The following is a 25,852-nucleotide window of genomic DNA, read 5'->3' on the forward strand; positions in this document are numbered from 1 at the left end:
TCAGGACACAAAGAGACAACAGAACATGTTCTTCTTCAGTGCCTGTTCTATAGAGATGTTTGATCCCTTATCATTACGCCATGACTATATAAACAACCAGGATGCTCTGGGCAATTTACATGTCCCTGCTGCTTTCAGACATTAACTCGGCTGTAATTTATAGTGTCGCCAAGTTCTGCACGGCAGCAATTAAAATCCGGCAGTCAATGACTGACAGCAGAAGTTGGTACAAGCCAAGACTTAATACTAGCAGAAAATTGGGGTTACAATCTTTTAATTATATTATAGATGTTGTTCTCTCCTCTGTTTAACTGGACTTCCCTTCTTTATGCCACATGAGCATCCCTATTCTCTCCCTTTAGATTCCCTTTCATTCCATAATTATTGTTGGGTTTTGATACAATTCTAAATATGGCTTTTAGCTTAGCTGAGATTCTCAAGTTAATTATCTTAATGTCCTAATCACGAGACGCTTATTTTAAAGGTTTAAATCTCTTAACCTTTAACTGTAACAATGTCTCTGTTCTCTTGAACTGTAATAAAGTGAACTTGAACTAACAAAAATAGTTGATGGTTTTCAAGCAGCTAAACTCCATATTATAGAACAAATCAACTTCTATAATCATCATCATCATCATCATCATCACTACCACCTTCAACAGCAGGTCTGAACCCACAGAAAACTGATCAAAATGATTTACAGTGATTTCAGGAATCAGATGTTGAATTCCATGAATATTCAAATGCCAGTAATTTATTGTTGTCAACATGTTGACATGACATAAGTTATTTTAGCTTGTGTGCACATGAAAAAAATGAAAGAAATATCCATCTGTCATTTGACAATTCATCATGTACTGTGGTCCTCTCTATTGAGAGTCATTGGATAATTGCAGAACTATTGCTCCTGTATTTAAATTTTATTTTCTTATTTGACAGGTCAGTGTGAACCAATTACACTGGAATTATGCTTGAACCTGCCTTATAACTACACTAATTACCCCAACTACTTGGGCCATCGAACACAGAAGGAAGCATCAATCAGCTGGGAATCCTCTCTCTTTCCAGCTTTGGTTCAGACTAACTGTTACAAATACCTTATGTTTTTTGCGTGCACAATTTTAGTGCCAAAATGTGATCTTCAAACCAATCAACGTATACCGCCATGCAGGTAACAAACAATAGATAAGTAGATGACTTTTTTTTTAAAAGAAACTTTCAACATACTGTTATTACTGCTTGCATTTATGAGTTATCATACACTACCTGCTGGCAGATCAGAACGCAATGGTAACAGTTAAATTGGCCAGCTTTTTGTCATCAAAAATGAAATGAGAACAAATTTTTACCTTTATTTAATAATATCTACTTTAAACAATCTTGTTATTAATAATATTTGTTCAGTTCTACTTTTTTTTGTTTTTTATCTGCTCTGTTGATTTGTTCATCATAATAAATTTATTATTATTATTATTATTATTATTATTATTATTATTATTATTATTTTAGTGACACAAAAACACAGTATGTCACAGCAAATGAGATCTATATGCTGGATTTTCTATCAAAAATCGCAAGTCAAACACTTCCGTAGTGTCTAGGACTGTGTGATGTATTTTTTAATGATGTGTGCAGATTCGAGTAAGGTGGCCTTTTGCAGTTGACAGATCGTGATTTTGTCAATGTTTATTGTTTCCAAATGCCGTCTGAGGTCTTTTGGCACAGCACCCAGTGTGCTGATTACCACTGGAACTACCTCTACTGATTTATGCCAGAGCCTTTGCAGTTTAATTTTGAAGTCTTGATAATGGCTGAGTTTTTCATGTTGTTTTTCGTCAATTTGACTGTAACTGGTATGGCGGCATCAATAATCCAAACTTTTTTCTTTTCCACAATCATGATGTGTGTATTGTGTTCCAAAACTTTGTCCATTTGGATTCAAAAGGTCCACAGTATTTTTGCATGTTCATTTTCCACTACCTTTGCAGGCTTATGATCCCACTACTAGCTGGTGGTACTTGTGACATGAGTTCCAGGGAATCATTTGGGCCACATAGTGTGCCTCTGTTTGTAGTCCATCTGTGTGATTTTCTTGCAACAGCTGAGGATATGATCCATGGTTTCATCAGCTTCCTTGCACAGGGTGAATTTTGGGTCATCAACTGATTTTTCGATCCTGGCCTGAATTGCATTTGTTCTGATGGCTTGCTGCTGGGCTGCAAGAATCAGGCCTTCTGTCTCCTCCTTCAGTGTTCCATTAGTGAGTCATAACCAGGTCTTCTTCTTGTCAACTTTTCCTTCAATTTTGTCAAGGAACTGCCCATGTAATGCTTTGTTGTGCCAGCTGTCAGCTCTGGTTTGTAGTGCAGTCTTCTTGTACTGGTTCTTTGTCTGCTGTGCTTTGAGAAGTTTCTGATTATTGGCTTCAATCAAAGAAGGTTTTTTGCTTTCCTTTACATATTCTGCCAGGGTATGTTTTTCTTCTCTGACATCCTTGGCATGATTGTTTGCTTTACTTGTAAAAGTCCTCTGCCACCAGACCTTCTAGGCAGATATAGCCAGTCAACATCACTGCGAGGATGCAGTGAATTATGAATGGTCATGAGTTTTCTTGTTTTTCTGTCCAAATTGTTATTGTTGTTGTTGCTGCTGCTGCTGCTGCTGCTACTGCTGCTGCTCTCAATTGAATTATTACCATCATGTATGTCTACATTGTTGATATACTACTTTGAGCTCAAGATCCAATGACTCTGTTTTCACTTTGAAAAGATCTCCATTGCTACTACAGACTCAGAAGTCTTTTGATCTGTCAGCTGTTGTCTTTCTGGAACTACTTTCCCAGATCAAGCGGATGGATGTGGTTTCCATATGAAATCTGTCACTGTCATCTCAGAGTGTGTTGACATGGTGTAATCATAACAATTTGACGCCACTTTAGCTGCCATGGCTGCATTTGATGGAATGCTGTAATTTGTTGTGGAACATAAAATTCCCCAGGACTCACTTGAATTAGAGCATACTATCAGAAAAGCTGAAACCCCTCTAACGGCAGACCCTAGGATTCCACAGGAAACAACTATAGCAATTAAAATGCCATCAAACTCCCATGAATGTGTAATGTTACTGCACCTCATGCTATCTACCTCTTCTAAATGAAGTCAGCAGTTTCCACAATTCATATATGAGTTATAGTGGTTCTTCTGGCTATAAAAGCCAAAAAGATGCACATGGAGAAGCAATTATTTTCTTCCAAAATGTTGCCAGTTGTATTATATAAATCTGGCATCCATTCTATCATCTATTGACACTGCTGAGACTTTAACTATAATCTACTGAATGCAAGCTTTCAGTATCAGAATCCCTATGGCATTCTTGGCATGATTGCATGTACTGATAATATTACATTTTTAGTCACTGATTTCAATTTTGACTAGAGTTCAGTGGGTCCTATGCACTTATTTCCTAATAGTGCTCAGGAAACAAATAATAAAACAGTTTCTCTAAAACAATATTCCAAAAACCAAACAAACAAAAAACATAAGCCCTCACATGCCAATAATCGTTCTCTTTCTCCTCGAGGGTTCCTTGTTCTCTGACACCAATAACACATTGTTCAAATACACCACTGGTTTATTCTCTGCATAGATGCGAGATATTTTTATGGCATCCCTGAGTTTACTTACTTACATTCATCCAGATCTTGGTCATGGCACCCTGTTTGATCCTGATCTCCATTGTCTCATTGACAACCTCCACTGTCCCCCAGTTCATCTAGGTCACTGAAATTAACAAAATACAGATAACATTCTACTTTCCGGGACTACAGACTTGTTCCAAGAAAATGCAGACTTTTTTCTTTGGGCACTGTAAATTGTACCTAAGGGATGACTCTGCTTGTTCATTTGTTCCATTTCCCCAAGTTGAACACTGTTTTCCTTTTGAAGACTGAAGCAAAGAAGGTGTTGCATAGTTGTGCCTTTTTTCACTATATCTTTCATTTTCTTGTTCTTCTTTTTCCAAGGGACATAACTGAATCTGCCCTTTTTATTGTTTTTAATATCTTTAACAAGCCTGAACTTGTTCTGCACTCTATCTTTCTGACTTCCTTCCTACATATGTTGGCTATTTGTTTGAATTCCTCTTTGGTGATTTCTTCCTTTTTCCTTTTCTTGTACATATACATTTTAAATCTTAGTTCAGCTGAAAGTTCTCTGGAATCTATTCTGGTTTCCTTAGACACCTCCCATTTCCCGTTGTTCTTTCACACTGTTTGAAACTGTGCCTTCAATATTTGACTTTAAAGAAACTCTCTCCATTATGAACATCCTTCTCTTTTTATATTCTGACCACAGGATCACATCCAGTATTTTCCTAAATTTATTGAAATGCACTGTATAATAATAAATAGTAGCATAATTCATAGAACCATAGAATAATAGAGTTGGAAGACATCACAAGAGCCATCTAGTTCAACAAGATCCGTACAACAAGACCAGTAATATTTTTTTAAGTCATGCATTTCGCCTAATGAAACATGTTGTTGTTGTTGTTCATTTGTTCAGTCCTTTTCAACTCTTTGTTGAACTTATGGACCAGCCCACGCCAGGGCTTCCTGTCAGCCATCACCACCCCAGCTCCTTCAAGGTCAATCCTGTCACTTCAAGGATCCCATCCATCCATCTTGCCCTTGGTCAGCCCCTCTTCCTTTTACCTTCCATTTTCCCCAGCTTTCCTTTCTTCTCATGATGTGGCCAAAATACTTCATCTTGGCCTCTATTATCCTTCCCTCCAATGAGCAGTCGGGCTTTATTTCCTGAAGTATGGAGTGGTTGGATCTTCTCACAGTCCAAGGCATTCTCAGAATTTTCCTCCAGCACCACATAGAGCAGTATATATTATCAACAGGGTTCATACACCGCAAATGCAGGGTAGATAGTTATATTGGCAGAACACTGGCAGGACATGAATAATATTAACAGGAGGTCTCTATTGTGCAAACTCTTTTCTTGTATGGCAGTATAGATCCTTGGTTTTGAATCACACTCATTGTGTTGATGTGCATTATTAGTATGAAGTAAGAGCACAACTGTCCTTTTTTAAAAAAGTAACTGATGCTAATGGGATCGTAATACACTAAGTCAGTGGTTCTCAACCTGTGGGTCCCCAGGTGTTTTGGCCTACAACTCCCAGAAATTCCAGCCAGTTTACCAGCTCTTAGGATTTCTGGGAGTTGTGAGCTAAAACATCTGGGGACCCACAGGTTGAGAACCCTTGCACTAAGTGATGTTGATAGTTTAGAATCGGAAAGTGATTAATTCATAATTACAGCTATTCTTCTGCTTTAACACGGAGATGCTAGAATCAGAAGAAAGAAACACTTTACTTACTATAGACAATTAGCATTTTAAAATGAGAGATCCTCCAATAGCATGCTTTCATTTATGTTCTGCAGTTCTTGAAGTGGACTTTCAAACATTTCTTTTCCTCACCCTCATTTTATGTGCATTTTTGGCAGCCTGTGCAGCCTGTAGAGCAGTGGTTCCCAACCTGTGGTCCATGGACCACCAGTGGTGCTCAAGAACGAAAATATGGTCTGCAACTTCACCATTGCCTCAAAACCACACGGCAATAAGAGCAACTTGTCTCACAAAACCCTTTTATAGTGTCGAGGCAATGGGGATGTTGGCAAGGGAGAGGCTGACCACCCACAAAAGATTACTACCACCACATCAACTCTAGATTATTAAATATGTTTTTCTGTGGGCAAGCACATGGCAACTACTAGGTGGCATATGTTCTGTATCAGAAACCAGAGCTTGATGTGGTTTGTCCAGTGCAATTTTCTGAACCAGCACTCCAAATGATGGATAGTGGTCTGTGGTCAAAGTGGTCCTTGGTCAAAGTGATCCCTGGTAAAAAAAAAAAAACTGTTGGAAACCACTGCTGTACAGCATTCCAGTGGCCAGAAAAAAAATGGTCTCTGGATCTATCAAAACCACCCACATATTTAATGGGATCGTATGTTTTTAGTCTAATATGGTAATTTAAAAATAGTTGTTTTTGTCTGTCTCTAGCAATGATAACACTATTAAAAAAAAACCCTCTTTAGCATTATTAGGTAAATATAATATAGGCATGCATTGGTTCTCATTCATTATATTCATTATGTCCCAAGCTTCTTCTCCAGTGATATGTTTCTTCTGCTTGTGCACTTCATAATTATTAACTGTTAAATCTCAAAAAAATAATCTTTTTAGTTTTTGCAACAATATTGATGATTTCTTTTTGCAGCTCCTACTGACTTATACTAGTAGGTAAAATTAAGTTCTTCCTTAGAGTGCATTTCTGTATATGACAATGCAGAAAGCAATATTAACAATTGAATGCTTTTTATTGATTAGTCCATTGGCCAATCTCAAAACATTTGACAAACACATTTAACACATACACATTTAACACATACAACCAAAGTTAAAATAAACTAGCTGTTAACAAGTGGTCAAGATCCTGACCCAGATCAAATCTACAATTCACTCTTACAGTTACACCAATTGACTTCAAATATGCGGTTCTCAGATGAGTTGCTTTAAATAGAAAAAGGGCCGTTCTGTATGTTATTTTAGCATTCTGGCTGGCCAATAAAAATGTATTTTTAATATAAGGATCCCAGTGTGTCTTTTGTATAATGTATGCCCCAAGGTATTGGTTTCTTTCCTTCCTAGTTACAACTAAACAGTACATGTGTGATATCTTCTATTTCTGCTGGTCCAGGGATACAAAATTGTTCATTATATGGAAATTGGTTAAACTTTCCATGTTTGACCGTTGCATCCAACTGTTCAAATCTAGTTCTGGTAAATACCCTCCGGAGGTGTTTAGGTATTTCTGTCTTTAGATATTGGGCTGTTTGAAAAGTATGTTTAAAATCACTTAGCCATTTCAATGAGCTGGCTTTACTGAGGGTAGCAATTTATTTCTGAGCTTCTATATCCAGTACTCGTTGTGCAACCATTTTTGGATCTAGTTCTTCTAGAGATTTGACTATAGAATCAGAAGTCCACAACTCTTAATAGAAAGCAATAATATTTTGGGATCTCTTCCTGCCCAGTTCTCCCTGAGTGGGACACAAGGTGGCTTCTGAAACCAAGGTTTGCCAGATTTATACAAAAAATGTTGTTTTCCGTGCAAAAAGTACTTGCGCAGATTTTTTTGCAAATTGGATTCTAAACTGCAAACAGTTTTCAAAAAAGGCAGTTTTTAAAGTTTTCCTTGCAGTGGGAAAAATGTGGCTGAAGTATGTCTTAACATCACCAATAGTAACATTTCCAAAAATGTAGATTTCTGTGTGCAGCTGCTTGTGTGCACTTCCTGAAATATTAAGAGCTTATCTGTTGATATGTCCCACTCTAAGTAATAACATGTTGACTCAAAAAAAATCTTAGAACTGAACTATCTGCTTAATCGTCAACATACTAGGAAAGATTTCAATGTATTCATTTGCTGTGTGGTTTTGTAACCATTTTTTGTTCTGTTGCCATTTTTTATCTATCCAAGACATTATCTCTTTCCTTCTTTTTCCTCCCAATTTAACCTTTGCAGAACACTTTGTGAACAGTCCAAAGAGCGATGTGAGTCAGTTCTTGGAATTGTTGGTTTACAATGGCCAGAAGATACCGATTGCTCTCAATTCCCAGAAGAAAGCTCAGATAATCAGACCTGTCTTACACCTGACGATGATGTAGAAGGTTACTTAATTTTCTGAACATTTTAGCTAGACATTGAGCACATGAGTGGTAGCACCTCATTGGCTTCTGCTTAAGGTCTTCCTCTAGTCAAACTTTAGATATATGAATGGAAAGAGGAAACTGGAGAATGTGTAATACTTTTTCAAAATGTAATCTCTTAACTGGAAGATAGAATTATTAGATTTTAGTGAAGTAAATTGTAGCCAGAGAAACTAGCTTTTGGGCATAAGTGTATTTAAGGCTAGCTTGCTATAATATTTATCAGACTTTCTTGAGATATAAAATGCTTGAAATTTGTTAATACTTACTTACTTAGGCGATCCCTCATTGGCCGAGTAGGATAGTCTTCTAGGATCAGTATTCTGGTGGGTCCGTAGGTGACCGTGGGGCCCTATTCTTGATCTGTTTTTATCCTGCAGTGAGGGCATTGGTTTCCAGGTGGAAGGCGGTCTAGGTTGGGATTGGCTTGATGCGCCTTCCTCTTGGCACATTTCTCTCTTTCACCCTCCATTTGTGCCTCTTCAAATGCTACAGCACTGCTGGTCACAGCAGAGCTCCAGCTAGAGCACTCAAGGGCCAGGGCTTCCCAGTTCTCAGTGTTTATGCCAGAGTTTTTAAGGTTGAGCCCATCTTTAAATCTCTTTTCCTGTCCACCAGCATTCCGTTTTCCGTTCTTGAATTTGGAGTAGTGCAAATGCTTTGGGAGATGGTGGTCGGGCATCCAGACAATGTGGCTGGTCCAGCAGAGTTAATGGTGGAGGACGATTGCTTCAATGCTGGTAGTCTTTGCTTCTTCCAGCATGCTGACATTTATCTGCCTGTCTTCCCAAGAGATTTGCAGGATTTTCCGGAGGGAACGCTGATGGAATCGTTCCAGGAGTTGCATGTGACATCTGTAGACAGTCCACGTATTAATATCATTAATTATAAATACATGAAGATTTACCCTAATTCAACAGCAAAATAGCCCATATTCTGAATTCCTAAGTAAAATAATTGGGAACTGTTCAAGAACTTTGTAGTACACAAGAAATTATAATGTTCAGAGTAGCTGGCCTGAACAGAAGGTTCTGAGTTATTCCTTATGGGATTGATCTGTCTAGATCTGATTTTCCTAAGTTGTGTCCAAAAGCTAATTCCTGAGACAAATTGTTTATGTAGCTCAATGTTGCCAATCAGACACCTACCAAGTTGTTCATGTAGCTCAATGTTGCCAGTAAGATACTCCTTTAAAATGAATGATGTTCTTTTTCTCACACATAAATCTATTAAAAAGCAGAAAACTAGAACGAGGAGTGTTGGAACTGGTAGCTGAGCTAGCATCTGAGTTGCTGGCTTGCATATTAGTATTTAACAGGTGCAATGCTGGGAGACAAGTGTGCTCTCTTTTAACATCTCTTATTCATCTTGATGTGACAAAGCATTGTAACTGACTCGGCTTTGTAATTTTTTTTGGCAGAGTGCTCACCCAGTCACTTCAAATGTCATTCAGGGAGGTGTGTGCTGGCCTCTAGAAGATGTGATGGTCAGGCAGATTGTGAAGATGACAGTGATGAAGAGAACTGTGGTAAATGAAGTTTTACATTCTGTTGTTTGCTGAAAACCAAGAATTATTAACCCACACTTAAACAGTATTTCTCTCTTTTGCAGTTTTGGACCTTGTTTTATGTAGCGGATGCAGTGAATGTATTTTAGAATTGGAGGTACCTTGAGGAGTTTAGAACTGTTGGGATTCATAAATTCTCTAGGAGAGGAGGACTCATTAAAATAGTCTGCCCCAGGAGGCTTATGGATCTAGGGTGCTTCCAAACAGCACCAAAATCCGTGTTTTATAACTGAGCAAAAAGGTCCGGGACCTGACAGAAGAACCACACACAGATCTGTCAGTCTTGGAAAATTGTTCCTTGCCACCCTCACAGCCTTCTTTTGTAGCAGATCAAGGAGTGCAGACGGGGGACATCTGGTGGATTTTTTAAAAAAAGAATTCACTCTGTCATGCCCTGGACTGTATATATGTATATATGCTCATGCAAATATCTTAATGTAAACACACATGCGCATGCGCACATGTAAATCTGTAAGCAGATTTGCATGTGCGCATATGAGGTCCAGTGCATAATGGAGTGAATTGAATATAAACTACCTTCCGACGGATCTCTTTCTTCACCCCATTGTTAATTCAAGCTCTCTTTAATATTATAAAGCTTAAAATAAAACTTTCAGAGTTCTAATTGCTTTCCACTTGTGCTTCCCTTGTGTGTCCATGGCTCCATGTTTTCACAGCCCGAACATGGACTAACATAGTTATCTCTTTTTATATTTGACTTATTTGGAACAAAATATAACACCTGTAATTGTTGCTTCTAGGATGCAAGGAAAGAGATCTTTGGGAATGCCCAACAAGCAAATTGTGCATCAAACATACAATGATATGTGATGGATTTGCAGATTGTCCTGACAATGCAGATGAAAAAAATTGCTGTAAGTGCTTTGTACCACAATATTTATATTTTGTGCTATATACTTTTTTTCTCATGGTATACACTGTTGCTGCTTGCTGTTGCTGCACCTAAGTCTGGAAGCCAGGGTTAAAGGTAATAACATATTCTTTTGAGATCTAGGTAAACAGCAGTGGGTGGCTATGGCCTTCAGACCTTTCTCATGAACTTCTGGGAAGGTTCGGGTTGGCCACCATTGAGAAGGTGATACACGTCACCTGATTGATCTTTGGACTCATTCCTCATAGCTCTCCTTACATTCTTAAAATTCATTTCTGTATGGTTGTTTCATTTGTACGAAGGATGTCCAAAAAGTATGTTTCCCTATGCTAGGATAAATCAAACAATGGTTGAAAAAATTGCAAACAAAATTCATTTACACTCTACAAAGTTCCTTCATTTCTCAACATAGTCCCCAAGTTTCTCCAGGCACTTCTGAAAACATGGTAACAATTTTTGTATGCCTTGTCCATACCACTCTGCTCCCCCCCCCCCATACTTCTTATCCATGTTGACCTCACCATCAGTGCAAAAGCTACAGCCCCCTAGGTGAGTTTTGAGGTTGGGGAATACATGGAAGTCACTAGGGGCTGATCAGGAGAGTATGGAGGATGCCAAAAGATTTCCAATCTGAACTTCTGCAGGAGTGACTGTGTGTGACGTGCAGGTTAGGACCTTGCATTGTGATAAAACAACAGAACTTCAGAGCATCATGTGGCAATGAAAGGAGGAGAGTGCACCAAAGAAAGTGAAGATCAACAGCATCGGCAGAAAAATTGATGGCCAACATTTTTTGGGGTGCCTCATTGATTACCTCGAACATAGAACCACTATAAATGCAACCAGATATTGTGAGTTTTTGGAGAAGCTTTGTATGGTGATAAAGAACAAAAGGAAGGGGATATTGACTCAAAAGGTTCTGGATAAGAAGCATGGGGGTAGAGTGCACAATGGATACAATAATTGTTACCATATTTTCAGAAGTTCCTGGAGAAATTTGGGGACTATGTTGAGAAGTTAAATAACCGTGTAGAGTGTAAACAAATGTTATTCGTAATTTTTCAACTATTTGATTTAACCTAGCATAGGGGACCCTACTTTTTGGACACCCCTCATATACTATGTATACCAGTTGCAAAATTTGTTTTTCTGGTCACAGAACTTGATATCTTAAGAACATGAAATCTGATTGATGTGCTAGAGATTTTTCATAACAAACTAAGACACTGAAAATATGTTTTTGGTTTATAAATGAATCAGGAAGTCATTTTGTGTATGTTGTATTTTTAACTTTATTGTTAAGCTTATGATTGTACAATTTTAATATCATTTTAATATGATAATATGTTTAATTGTGTTTTAACATTTTATGATCAAGTTATTCATGTTTTCTTGTATTAGCATTTTAAAACTGCCTTGAGTTCCACATTGGTAGAAAATCAGAGTAGAAAACAAACAAAAACCAACCAAACAAACTGTAAATTCCAATCAACGAATCTTCTTTACATACGGACTCCATAAATTCTACAGTCTGTATGAACATTAATTAAACTAAGTAAATATTCAGATCGGTTTCAGCTATTTTGCTTCTAGAAGAGCCAGTTCTCTAAAACGAACAGATGAAATCCTTTCCTGTGCTTTTGGTCTTTCATTTATTTTGCAGTCATCCATGAGGCTGTACCAAAGTTTCTCTTCAAACCATCATTTTGTTTTTGAACTTTCCTTTTATTTTCATTTTGCTTTCTGCCCCACCCCTGTCTTTTTAAATGCCACTTACTGTGTCTTTGGCTCATGCACTTGTAATGCCTTTATTGTGGGTTATTTGATGATTTACATGTTAGGATTTTTGAAAGGATTGGTCAGTTTATCCTGCAAAGATGCTTCAGGGGAAACTCACATTAGAGAGGGAAATTGTGCATCAGATTTAAATTCCACAATGTTGGAACCATAGCCATAAATATATAAATAAGAAAAAATAGAATTGTATGTTTCCTCCCATGACAAATCTTTGAGAGGAATCATATGTCCTGTTTGTCCCTCACTGGCTCCCCTGATTTAGTCATCTTTGCCATGTGGAAATCCAAAGAACCGGAGTCCCTGAAACGGTGCAATACCATCTTTGGGGTAATGAACAGTAAACTAACTAAAAAAATTTTTTTGTCGTGTCAGGAGCGACTTGAGAAACTGCAAGTCGCTTCTGGTGTGAGAGAATTGGCCATCTGCAAGGACGTTGCCCAGGGGATGCCCAGATGATTTTGATGTTTTTATCATCCTTGTGGGAGGCTTCTCTCATGTTCCCGCATGAGGAGCTGGAGCTGATAGAGGGAGCTCATCTGCCTCTCCCCGGATTTGGACCTGTGACCTGTTAATCTTCAGTCCTGCTGGCACAGGGGTTTAACCCACTGCGTCACTGGGGGCTCCAACTAACTAAAATAATATTTTATACTCCACCACCATCTCTTGGAGGGACTCGCGGTGGCTCACAAAGCACTCAAAGATGCAAACATACACAATACAAAAGTTCAATGACATAACTCAAAAGCAATAACAACCAACATAAACATCATCCCCCCCCCCCCCCCCGGTAAGATCAGTAAAATGCAATAATAGCTGCAGATATAGAACAACTGCAATCAATATCAGTCGCATAAAGTGCATGGTGAAATAATCTCTAGGTCCTCGGATATGTTAATTAATTTACTGTACTTATATTCTGCCCTTCTCACCTTGAAGGGGACTTAGGGCAGATCACAGAACACATATATGGCAAACATTCAATGCCGATTATACAATGACAAGACAGTCAACAGATAAGGGTTTCTAAACATTATCAAAGGCTTGTCTAAACAGCTATGTCTTCAATTGTGTATGGAAGGCTTGGAAAGTGGGGGCTAGCCTAATCTCCCTTGGGAAGGCATTCCAACACCAGGGTCCACCACCAAGAAGGCCCTCTCTCTTGTCCCCACCAGCCATGCTTGCGACGGAGGTGGGACAAAGAAGAGGGCCTCCCCAGCAGATCCCAGAGCCCATACCGGTTCATAGAAGGAGATGTGGTCTCGAATATAGGTTGGACCTGAACCATATAGTGCTAATATCACTCATATCACTTCAGAAAATCATAAAGATATCCCTAAATAAGGAACCTGCAAATATTAAAAGGATAAGTTCAAAAGTGGGTAGCAATGGAAAACCAGAAACTCCTTCCATTTTCTAAATTCTGTGGATTGCTATGAATTGTATCCACCCATCTCTTGAAATTCCATTTTTGAAAATTGCTATTTGGGCTAATTTTATATGGGGATGCAAAATTACAATATATATATATTTGTAGAATCATGCCCCCAAAGAAATGGAGTTATTTTTCTCCATTCTTCACCTCTTTTGTTTTATTGATGCAAGGGTCTGAGGGCGGCAGAGAAAGCTGCTGCACAATTCTGATCCCTGGGCTAGAAAGTCCTGATGAATGAAAAAAGTTTAATGCATTTTTATTTTCTACTCATTTGGTGCTGAAGTAGCACAAAGTACAATAGGGCATAAATGGAAAGTAGATGTAGCATGTAAACTGGAAGTCTGAAGGGCTCAATATTGTGAAAGCAAAGGCCCAGTACTAGATGTTCCCAGGTTATGCAACATAATTGAGTGAGAGAAAGATTCAAAGAACAGTGTACATTGCAATAACTATGTGATACATTATTTCAGTATCCATGCTGTGATGCTAGAGAATTTTATGAAACCATTCACAATTATTGTAGTTTGTAACCGTCAACTCCCTGAAGTAGCCTGGTTTACTTCATGGTTCAGACACATTTGAAACATGCCTTCTCAGTTAAAAAAAAAAAAAGGTCTTATTTCTTATTGTCAGTTCACTTGGATCACTTTTTCATCCGGTGAACAGATCAGTGACTGAAACAACTCTGGATTCTGTTAGGTGAGGATTTACCGGTGTAATCAATCATCAAAGATTCTTTGGAGGCAGAAAGAGAGAAACAAAGCGAGCCAGATCAAGTAAATTACTTACAGTTTCCAGAGTGGATGCAGGATGGTGTTCTTGTAACTTTAAACCTAAACAGATCTTGGAACAGGAAGAAGAACTGTAAAGTTCTGTTAAGTGGGACAAAGGTATCTGTCTTCTCTTCAGTTCTAAATGAGGTCTGCACAACTTGACAGTAGAAACAGGCTGAAATAAATAGGCAAAACCACTTTGGGCCTCCGTTAGGTTTTTTGCATCTCTTGCAGGGTTTGCAAGAGGGTACCTTTCCATCATTGTAAGGATTTGCAAGAGGGTACCTTTCTTGATAAAATAGTGAAGAGTAGAGACATCACATGGGCAACCAAGATCCGCATAGTTAAAGCAATGGTATTCCTCGTAGTAACCTACGGATGTGAGAACTGGACCATAGGGAAGGCTGAGTGAAGGAAGATAGATGATTTGAACTGTGGTGTTGGAGGAAGGTTCTGAGAGTGCCTTGGACTGCGAGAAGATCCAACCAGTCCATACTACAGGAAATAAAGCCTGACTGCTCATTGGAGGGAAGGATATTAGAGGCAAAGATGAAGTACTTTGGCCACATAATGAGAAGATAGGAAAGCTTAGAGAAGACAATGATGCTAGGGAAAATGGAAGGAAAAAGGAAGAGGGGCCGACCAAGGGCAAGATGGATGGATGGTATCCTTGAAGTGACTGGCTTGACCTTGAAGGAGCTGGGGCTGGTGACGGCCGACAGGGAGCTCTGGCATGGGCTGGTCCATGAGGTCACAAAGAGTCAGAAGCGACTGACTGAATAAACAACAACAACAACCTTTCAATCAGAGCAAGCAGCAAAGTGGATTAGCCTCAATTTTCCTGCCTCCCCTCAACGTGGTCATGAGTTGCAGTCCTTTTCAGAGGAAAAGAAGAAGTTTCTCAGCTCTTGGCTCTACTGCTTTTCTTTTGCTTCTAGTTTGCTTCTGTCATCTCTTTCTCCTTCAGAAGGGAAAAAACCACCACCTCATGTTCATTTTCCTCGTTTGTGAGGGAGGAACTTAGCTTCACTATGAAGACGTCTTGATGAAGCTACATTTTTCTCTTACAAGTTAGGAAATGAATGGTGCCGAATTGGTGATTTTTCCCATGGAGGAGGAGGAGACAACAGAGGCAACCCAGAGGTAAAGAAAAAGGAAGAGCAGCATAGCCAATTTTCTCACTCTAAAGTGAGTTGGTGGTTTTGCCACTGGATGAGAAGGAGATGACAGATACAAAGATAAAGAAAGAACAGCAGAAGCAGGAACCGAGGCCCTTCTTTTTTACCACTTCCTTTTTCTTCATGATGCTTTAATAAATTTCCCTCTTAAGAAGTACTGTGTGTTGTTCTTCCACAAAGCCTTGGAATGAAATCTAAACATTGGCCAACATACATTTTGGTGCCACAAATATTAGGTCTCTTTCTGGGTATAATTGACCTGCTGATTCAAAAAAATGACACCAGTTCCCCCCTATCAACTATAGAGTTTGAGATCAGAACATATATCACAAACCAGTCACCGTCTGCTCACCCATAAAGAATAATCATGACTATATCTTTAAAAATATAAAGCTGATGCAGTCTATCAAATGCAATTTTCTGAATCAGCACCTCAAATAACCCCAAGCCTTAAAACCAAGACACCAAAGTTTTGGGGTTTTTGGGGGGGGGGGGTTGGGCTATGTAATCTTGTTGTTTGGTGCACTGATGTTGGGGAATGGTTTCCGCTTATGGCTCAGAGAACTGCATGATATTAAGCATTTCTGTGCTGGCTGTACCAGGAGCTCCAACTTTATTTGCTTTGTATTAAATGTTTGCTTGCAGTCCAAGGTTTCAGGGATTCTGCAGAAAGGTGGCTTCCTTTGGTTGCAGTCGTAGGGCAAGTCACCTGTCCATCATCGTTAAGTTTTGGTTCCACCCCTTGCTAAGGGCAATTGGGAAGGGAAGGGGGCCTTTTTTTAGTTAGTCTCAGTAAGGAAAGCTAATTTAGAGGACGTGTACAAGCTTCTCCTGTACAAAAGCTTCAATCCTTAAGACTTTCCGGGGGAGAACAGTCTTAAGAGCATCCAAAGATCTCCAAAGATTTCCAGGGAAACAGCCCTAAAGCTTTGAGGAATTTCGGAGGGTAAACAGTTTGGAAGACCAAAGAACTCCAGCTGGAGAATCTACTGGCCTTACTGGTAGGTCCACTTGGTGCTTGAGACACAGTTCGACCCAGTAGCGGATCCCACATCAGTAAGACTTAGATTAGAGTAAGCCTGGGAGAAGTTAAAAAGGGATTTTCCTTTAAAGCAAAGAATTAGTTATTGAAGACAATTGCTTGTCCTTCGTGGACAAAATTAGGAATCCACCAGTTGCATAAAAGCCTGGAAGCATTTGTTTAACTTTATTGAAGACAAGAGAAGTTTCTGTTTGATTGTTCATTAATAAAGGACTTTGTTATACTTCACAAGCCATCTCAAGACCATTTGTGGTGGAAAATCTCTGAGAACTTCTCTTCGGGGGCCCCTGGCTTCCTGCTGGGCTCAAGTTGCACATCCTATAGAAAAGTACAGCTTTTACAGGCCCAGCGCGTAACAGAACAATTTCACTATCCCCTCTGCACAACCCAGTTGGATCAAGGAAGCCTGAAAACTTACAGGACATTCCCAAGAGCCAAAAAAGAAAAACAGTAACTGTATCTGCAGTTCTCTGATGTAATGTAATGTGTATTATTATGGTTGACCATAAATGATTGTTTATATAGCACTGCTGAACTGATTTGTTTTCAGTAAACTTGTTTACAATGATGCTTCCACTTCCTTTTTGTGTAGCTTGCTAGTCTCCCATTTTTCTGAGTCACAGAGACCATGTCACTGTAGTTGTTTGAATGGTTATCTGTGAACTCGTACAAACCATCACGTCCTGCTTGCCATACAAACCGTCACATCCTGCTTGTCCTTGGATTGATGCACTGGTATCTTTGGGACTTTTGTTTAAGGGGAATGCCCCTTATGTTTGATACCTGAAGATAGATAGGGCTACTGCCCAAAAGATTATATAACTCATTTAAGATTCCAAATTATGTACTACACAAGCTCAGAATAACCGATTTGTGTGAGTTCACAGATGACAAAATGAAGAGCTACAGTTACAGGTATGCAACCTGCTGTCCTCCTTTCCCTTATGAATTCAACTGAATATTATCCATTATTTTAGTAAATAGAGCTTTTCTTTCTGACTTTTTTTTTTTTAAAAAAACTGAATTAAATATAACTAAACCAGTGGAAAACAGTGCCTGAAACTTTCATTCAGCAAGGATGGCAGGCACCCCCACAGTTATCAGAATACAGATAGCATTATTAGCAGGCATGGCAGGCTATATTTCAGAGGAAGGAACTGGCAAAACCACCTCTGAAGATTCCTTGTCTGAGAAAAACCTATGAAAAATTCAAGAGGTAAACACACAAGGAAGCTCAATAGTAATAATCATACTCTCCTTGAGCAGCCACTATTCAATTTCCAAATAATGTATATGTTATATTGTTCTTTAAAAGTATTCTTTAAAACTTTGTTTTTTCCATGCTTAAATATTTTGTTTTAATTTGCATTTTATGGCAGCCTTTTGCAAAAAGGATGAGATTACATGTGCCAACCATGATTGTGTGCCTCGTCAAGCTTGGTGTGATGGGCAGATACATTGTGTTGATAAATCAGATGAATGGGACTGCGGTAAGTGTTGACATCTACACTTCTTCCTAGAATTCGTAATGTGGAGCTTTCAGAGGTGGAAAACACCTTGTCAATAAATAGTTGTTTCTGGAAATTTACAGAGAAGAGCAAACAAGCTTTTCTAATACTACAGAGGGATGATAACATAGACTGACATTTTCAATGAATAACAGATGTGAATAGGGAAGAATCTTTTGATGAACGTTTTTCTTCTAATCTGTGTAATACAATCAGATTTCACCCTTCTGTCTATGTGCATTTTTGGAGACAAGCAATATAATATTCAGGCGTAATAATTTCCAAGTGTAGAGATTTTTTCCCAGGCCTGATTCTTTACATGTTCCACAACCATGAGGATCCAATACAAAACTTTATTACGGTCACTCACCAGCACAACCATGAAGATACAGTTCACTATGGGAAAAAACTCAGGGCACATCCAGACAGTTTGCAAAAAGCACAAGCTCCTGTGGTTTTACTTGGGTCATCCAAATGACGCCTCAGGGAAAAGCGAATTAATTCGGCACAAAGCAGGAAAACACTGCTTTGTGCCTAATTAATTAGGTATTGGATTAGATCCAGACCTTCCTGAAAGACCTGGGTCTAATCCAGAATGACCACTGTCTGGACTGCCCCCTCAGAGGTTCTGGGACTTTGTTTTCTGGGCTCCATGAGCCGGGAAAATCCAGAGGACTATAACCTTCTTCCTCAACCCCCCCCCCCCCCCCCCCCCGGGAAAGCCTTAAGAACTAAAAATTATTTACCTAGCTGCCATTACCTACCTAGATGCCATTACCCTTCTGCTGGCCTTCTCCTGGTGCATAGAAATGGTGCACCAGGGGAAAGTGGAAGGGGGGAGGGAGAGCAATTTTCCCCTGGTCCCTTCTCCTGGTACATCATTTCTATGCTCCTAGAGAGGGCCATTATCAGAGTAATAGCTGCTGGGTAAATAATTTTTAGCTTTTCTGTTTGTTTGTTTTTTTTTGCTGTCCATGTGCCCAGCCAGAAGGTCCAGCAGGGCATCTGGACACCCCACCCTCCATGAAAGTGCGGTGTTCTCTGCCAGTTTGGGGTAGAAGTCCAGTCTGAGCCGAGTTTTTTAATCCTCGGTCAGACTGGACTTTTCCCCTGTGCGGAACCAGCCCTAGTATGATTACTTCATAGAATAATCTGTTCTTGGAATGGCTTTTTATTAAATTAGGTGATGCCAAAAATTTGTCACATTCCAGAATATTTTTCTGATTGCAATGAACTATTTGATAATTGTGTGGAAGAGTTTACTTTTCTGTCATCATGGAAATGTGCAAGGGAACCCAGTCTGGATAATTAACCAGACTGTGTGGAAACCTTCTACACTGCCACATTATCTGCTTTGAAATGGATTATCTGAGTCTACACTGCCATATAATCCAGTTAAACGTAGATAATCTGGATTTTATACAGCTGTGTAGAAGGGTATTTTTAGTGGATATCCTAGCAATCAAAGCCCGGACAAGTGTTCTGAGCTCTGATTGCTAAAATATACATTAAAATTCCCTCCATCTTATGAACTATTTTTGGGACATCTTCCAATCAATGCAGATGTTGCAGAAATGAGCATACTCAATTTTCACATCTCAGAAAGTTAAATGCCATTTGAGTCAAGATATTCCAGTGTGATTAAGTTTGGCCATCTGTGTAATGGCATTGTATCAGCCTGTATCATTAGGAGTATCTTTATGGTAAAAAATTCTGCATTCACCAACTTCTTTTTTGCAATTTCATATGTATTTCGAAATTTTTAGGGGCCGATCCAGACAAGCTTTAAAACGGAGACCTGTCTGGGTTTTTACTGGGGGGCATCTGAATGACATCCTCAGTAGAAATGAATGAATTAAATACCCCATTGGATCCAGGCCTTCCTGAAAGGCCTGGGTCTAATGAGTATTGGGTCTTTGGGGAGACACCCCCAGGTAGTTCTGGGATTACCCGGAACTACCCATGGGTGAGTTCCCATTTGCCATCTCAGACTTTTTGGGCTCCTGGAGTCCAAAGGTCTGGGATAGCACCACACTCCTCTCCCCCCAGCCTCTAAAACAACCCTTTAAAACTTAAAAAAAAACCTTACCCAGCCACAATTAAGGTGCTCCTTATATCCTCCTGGCATGACAAAATGATTCACCAGGAGACTGGAGGTGGGGATGGGTGAGGAGGAAAATTGCTTCTCACTCCCTCCCTGTCTGCTGGCACGTCATTTCTTTATGCCAGGCGGATGTAAGGAGTACCTTAATAGTTGCTGGGTAGTTTTTTTAAGTTTTAAGGGTTGTTTTGGGGGCTTTGGGGTGGATGCATGCTATCTCAGTAGTTACCATGATGGCCTGTAGCCACTCTCCATGAGAAAGCCAAGGGTTTTTTTTTTTGGGGGGGGGGGGAGGGTAGTGGGGATTGGTATCCATGCCAAAGCAGGTTTCTAAAACCCGCTTTGGCACAGATTTTGATGCTGTCTGGAAGCACTATAAGTGATATGGAATCAAGTGATATGATTCCACTTGTTTGCTTGCCCATGGTTTCTCATTGGCATGGTAAAGTGACATTCTCTTTTGTCTTCACAGTAACCCTGTCTAAAAACACGAGCTCCTTGATGTTCCTAACTGTTCAAAGGTCAGCTACCAATTACCACGTATGCGCTGATGGATGGGAAGAAAATTTAAGCCATTTGGCATGCAAACAAATGGGTTTAGGGTAAGGTCAGTAGTTTGTAGTACTGATAAATTTTCTGAGTGTGACTGACTAGGTGTTTGGCTAGAAGTGACATTGGTGTTGGTTGCTATCTCTGCCCATTGAGCACAAGTGAAATTCTGACGTTTACTACTGTGTGTGGATCATTTTGTTCACCAGATTAATAGAAACCCTGATCTATTGATGATATACTCATTATCAAAGTAGCTTGTGTATCGTAAATAGCTTATTTCCACCCCTTAACTTCAATACTTGTCCAGCTGATCCATCAAATGTAGTGGAACTAGATTTTTTATCTAGTTTGGATTAAAGATCCAATGGATCCTCTTAATATCTGATAAAAAATAATAAAGCCTGTTTGAATTGTATATAATACAGTGATGCAAGAACATTTGTGCTAATAATGTCCAGACTTGAATATTTCTTTTTAAAAATGCTTGAGAAATGTAAGTAGTTCTCTAGAACCATGAATCTACTCTATCATGAACTTGTACAATGGCTCCCAGAGATCACATTTTAGATCTAATTTCTCTATTGCACATTTATGATATTAAGGATAGCCACATATTTCATTCAGTATTCAATAAATTGAATCTATAGTTGGCTGTTTGGAATTAGCTACTTTTAAATAATTGGGGATGGAAGTCAAAGGCACTTTCACAGAGGCAACTTTGATACTCAGAAGAGACTGAAAAAGAAAATATTGTCGAAGGCTTTCATGGCTGGAATTACTAGGTTCTTGTAGGTTTTTTCGGGCTGTAGGGCCATGTTCTAGGGGCATTTCTCTTGACGTTTCGCCTGCATCTATGGCAAGCATCCTCAGAGGTAGTGATGTCTGTTGGAAATAGGAAAATGTGTTTATATATCTGTGGAATGACTGGGGTTGGGCAAAGAGCTCTCTGCTGAAGCTAGGTGTGAATGTTTCAGCTGACCACCTTCATTAGCATTTGAAGGCCTGGCTGAGCCTGGGAAAATGTTCTGTTGAGAGGTGTTAAGATGTGCCTGGTTGTTTCCTCTCTGCTGTTACAAGCAGAGCACCTGATGAACCAGCCTGGACACAGCATATTATTTGAGAACACAGAAATGCTGGACCACTCCAACAACCACCATGTCAGACTACACAGAGAAGCCATTGAAATCCACAAGCATGTGGACAATTTCAACAGAAAGGAAGAGACCATGAAAATGAACGAAATCTGGCTACCAGTATTAAAAAACTCTAAAATTACAACAGCAAAACAGCAGAGAGGAAACAACCAGGCACATCTTAACACCTCTCAACAGAACATTTTCCCAGGCTCAGCCAGGCCTTCAAATGCTAATTTATTTATTTATTTATTTGATGCATTTGTTAACCGCCATTCTCAGCCCTTTAGGGCGACTCATGGCGGTGTACAACACATATAAAAAGGCAATTTACAAAAAGGCAATTACAACAACATCTTAACAATATAACAATTACAAAGTTACACTAAATAATCCGCTTCGTCTCATAGTAGAATCATAACCAATCTCATATTCCTTGTTCCATTCCAGTCATCTTTACCACATTGTTATAGCACTTAATTAAATGCCCTCTCGAACAGCCATGTCTTAAGGCTTTTTCGGAAGGACATAAGGGAGGGTGCCTGTCTGATGTCTACAGGGAGAGTGTTCCACAGCCGGGGGGCCACCACCGAGAAGGCCCTCTCTCTCGTCCCCGCCAGACGTGCCTGTGAGGCAGGCGGGATCGAGAGAAGGGCCTCCCCAGACGATCTCAAGGTCCTTGTAGGCCAAGATGCGGTCCGAAAGGTATTTTGGGCCGGAGCCGTTTAGGGCTTTGTAGGCCAAAACCAGCACCTTAAATTGGGTCCGGTAGCAAATCGGCAGCCAGTGGAGCTGGGACAACAAGGGCGTTGTGTGCTCCCTGCATCCCGCTCCAGTTAGTAACATGGCTGCCGCGCGCTGAACCAGCTGAAGCTTCCAGGCCGTCTTCAAGGGCAGCCCCCCTAATGAAGGTGGTCAGCTGAAACATTCACACCTAGCTTCAGCAGAGGGCTCTTTGCCCCACCCCAGTCATTCCACAGATATATAAACCAATTTTCCTATTTCCAACAGACCTCACTACCTCTGAGGATGCTTGCCATAGATGCAGGCGAAACGTCAGGAGAAATGCCTCTAGAACATGGCCCTACAGCCCGAAAAAACCTACAAGAACCTAAGAAAATATTAATTATTCACATTCAGCATCAATATGTTTTTTTCCTATCATTACATTTATCCATATGTTTAATGTTATGGTGTGTTATGGTATGCATCTTGTAAATCTGACCCCCAAAGCAGCTGGATAGACATAAAAGATCTGTTTCTATTATTGTGTAAAAAACTGGGCAGTTCCTTCTGAATTCCTAAAATAATATTTTTGTTGTTGCTGTTTTAACTATAGTCTGTCATGGCATAAGGCATATTGAAGCTGTTTTCCCCCAACAGAAAATGTTTTATTTCTAGACAAAGGTATTATGTGGAAGCTTTAATATATGGATTAAGTGTACTACTGTCAAACTAGGTAAGACTTTTTGGTGCTCGTCCATACACATATCCACAAAGGAAAGATATTTCGTCTGGCAGTATATGAAAGAATGATGTTCCAATAGTACATATTGTTTGAGTGATCACATAATATATGCATTTTTTCCTTTGGTGCAAAAGTTTTAGATTGTGGGTTTAGAGTATGTTATGACATTTTATTATATTATTTATTTTCCCCGTTCAATATAAAAGTATCAATCAAAACTGCTAACAGATACAATAAACAATTTAAACTTCATAAACTCAGTTAAAACCATATCAGTACAACAATGTAACATAGAAAAAACATAGATTGAAAATATTTATTTAAAGTGATGACAGGAACTAGAGATTGAAGAGAATTTGGATCTGACAGTCAAGATGAAAGCAGTTATGCAAGATTTCTTGCAAAAAGAATCATCGATTCTTTCAAGATCTGAACATCTGTGAAGCTTATAATACATTTCAATCAAACACGATACTCACGAAACAATGCACGTGTTTTTATAAGTAAATAAACAAAATGCACACATACTTCATATCAATGGGCGGAACTGTGCAAAATGTGTAAATATAGATACATATTAAAATAAATTAAAATTGTGCATGAATTTCAATGCAGAAAATATAATATGAAATATGATGTGAACTAAGCATAGGAAGGATCTGGAGAACAAGGAAACAGAAATAAATGTTAATATCCACAATGGGAACAGACTGCATTTCACAATGTAGTAGCAAAACAGGTGAAGGCCCTTTCATAGTTATATAAGCAACCTGTTCATATACACTTCTTTTATATGCATATAAAATAAATGCTCTAAATTTCAGTTAGAAACCTGAAGGGAATATACTCTTTCTTCTCATGTTGAGGACTGTTTCCAAAGGTTAGGCATATTTTGTATATGTGCAATAAGGTTTGATTTTCAGACCAGATGCGATTCTATCACCCTTATCTAGGACCAAACCAACCTGAACACACTGGGTGTTATTCCAAGTATGCATTCGATGGAGGCGATTGCAGTAGCATCTAGTATTTTACATCTTGGGGTGGGTGATGACTCCATTTTAGATTTTGGTGAGAACTTTGAACAAGCTATTTGAGTTGCTGAACCACATCCTTCAAATGACTTCAGATCTTTGGATACCTCCTTTATAGATAAGATTAACTTCTTAATTTATTGTTGACTTTGGGAGAGAATGACACAACAAGCAAAGAAGAAGACTGGAAGTACAGATGCTTAATTTTTCTACTTTTTTCCTTCTCTCACATTTTCTGCTTTTCTTTCTTTTTTTGCTATTTTTTTCTTTTTTGTCTTTTTTATTTTACTCACAAAAAATCTCAATAAAATATTTTTTAAAAAAAGATTAGCATCTTAAAAGGCTTCACCAATATACTGACATGGAAAGCACCAGTGGTTACTAGACTACATAAGCTTAAATCCAAATATTTCATTTTCCTCCCTGCAAAAAGTTACTTGCAGGCAAACTCTTCCTAGAAAAAAGAAATAGTGCCAAGTAAACTGGAAAGCTTTTGCACAACTTTCTCTGGGTGCTAAGCATAATAATACCATATATACTCGAGTATAAGCCGACCCGAATATCAGCCGAGGCACCTAATTTTACCACAAAAAACTGGGAAAACATATTTACTCGAGAATGACTGGAAGAGGTGAATAGCAAAGTAGACAGAAGGTTTTTTTTTAATTGCACTGAGATGAGAATTCTTTATTATTATGTTTTTGTTTATTTATTTGTTTTCTGTTGTAAATTTAAGTTGGGTAAGGACCATATAAAAGTTTGGAAAGGACATATTTTGATTCAATCTCATTGCCTTTTTAATCGGTGAGTGAACTGCGTTGAGTGACTGAATACTTCAATGAAATGTTAGTATCCACTGAACCACCAGCACACATGAATAACATTAGGATTTAAGTGTTTGCATGAATAGCCTTGTAATAGAGAACTTTGAATACAAGAGGAAACGTTTAGTTAACTAAAGTCAAAGAAAGTCAGAACCTAGACTTGCAGATGTGCCAGATCTGATTATTTTCTTCCGACTTCTTTTGAAAAACAATCTTGATTGAAATACAGTCTGAGATAGTCTTCTAACTGAGATAGTCCTCTCTCTTTTATTTTACCTTAAGTAAAATAAAACTTTCCACTCTATGACTACTTCTGATAATATCTTGTTATAAAGGCAGTGGGAATTGGGCTAATGGATACATAATGTATAAAGAAGGAATGACCAGGGAAAAAACCTATGAAGGGATTAAATACGGAATGTGGTCATTAATGTTAATATATTAGACAGATGCAATGTAAAATGAGCTACTCTAGGTCATCTGAGAAAATTCATTCTGTTTATTGGATTTTCTCAGTAATTGTACAATAAAATATTATCTCTTCCAACGTTTGGAAAAATCCCTGTAGAGCTAGGATGTAATTCAATTGGTCATTTAAGAATTGTCTTACAAAGTACTTATCTCATCTGGAGGCCACAGGAAAATCCTTGTACCGTACTTAGGAAGTGCAATGTGCAATGTTCAAAAGCATTTTCAATTTCACATCTGCCCGTCTGTTCTAGAGTCATCTAGAGCAGTGGTTCTCAACTTGTGGGTCCCTAGATGTT

General features: G+C 38.9%; 2 protein-coding genes across 3 annotated transcripts in view; one reads left to right on the forward strand and one right to left on the reverse strand.

Annotated features, from left to right (window-relative positions):
* CORIN (corin, serine peptidase) overlaps nucleotides 1–25,852 on the forward strand; it is a 158,304-nt gene that overhangs the window by 117,348 nt on the left and 15,104 nt on the right. For both annotated transcript variants that reach the window (XM_060778485.2, XM_060778486.2), the window contains exons 11-16: nucleotides 940–1,171; nucleotides 7,600–7,745; nucleotides 9,205–9,312; nucleotides 10,113–10,226; nucleotides 17,845–17,955; nucleotides 20,547–20,676. In XM_060778485.2, the coding sequence (XP_060634468.2) occupies nucleotides 940–1,171; nucleotides 7,600–7,745; nucleotides 9,205–9,312; nucleotides 10,113–10,226; nucleotides 17,845–17,955; nucleotides 20,547–20,676 (841 nt within the window). The remainder of the gene's footprint in view (nucleotides 1–939; nucleotides 1,172–7,599; nucleotides 7,746–9,204; nucleotides 9,313–10,112; nucleotides 10,227–17,844; nucleotides 17,956–20,546; nucleotides 20,677–25,852) is intronic.
* The window catches only part of GABRB1 (gamma-aminobutyric acid type A receptor subunit beta1), a 293,072-nt gene that overhangs the window by 56,085 nt on the left and 211,135 nt on the right, over nucleotides 1–25,852 (reverse strand). The gene's annotated exons all lie outside the window — the stretch shown is intronic.

This window comes from Anolis sagrei, chromosome 5 (genome assembly GCF_037176765.1).
Source record: "Anolis sagrei isolate rAnoSag1 chromosome 5, rAnoSag1.mat, whole genome shotgun sequence".
Classification (NCBI taxonomy): domain Eukaryota; kingdom Metazoa; phylum Chordata; class Lepidosauria; order Squamata; family Dactyloidae; genus Anolis; species Anolis sagrei.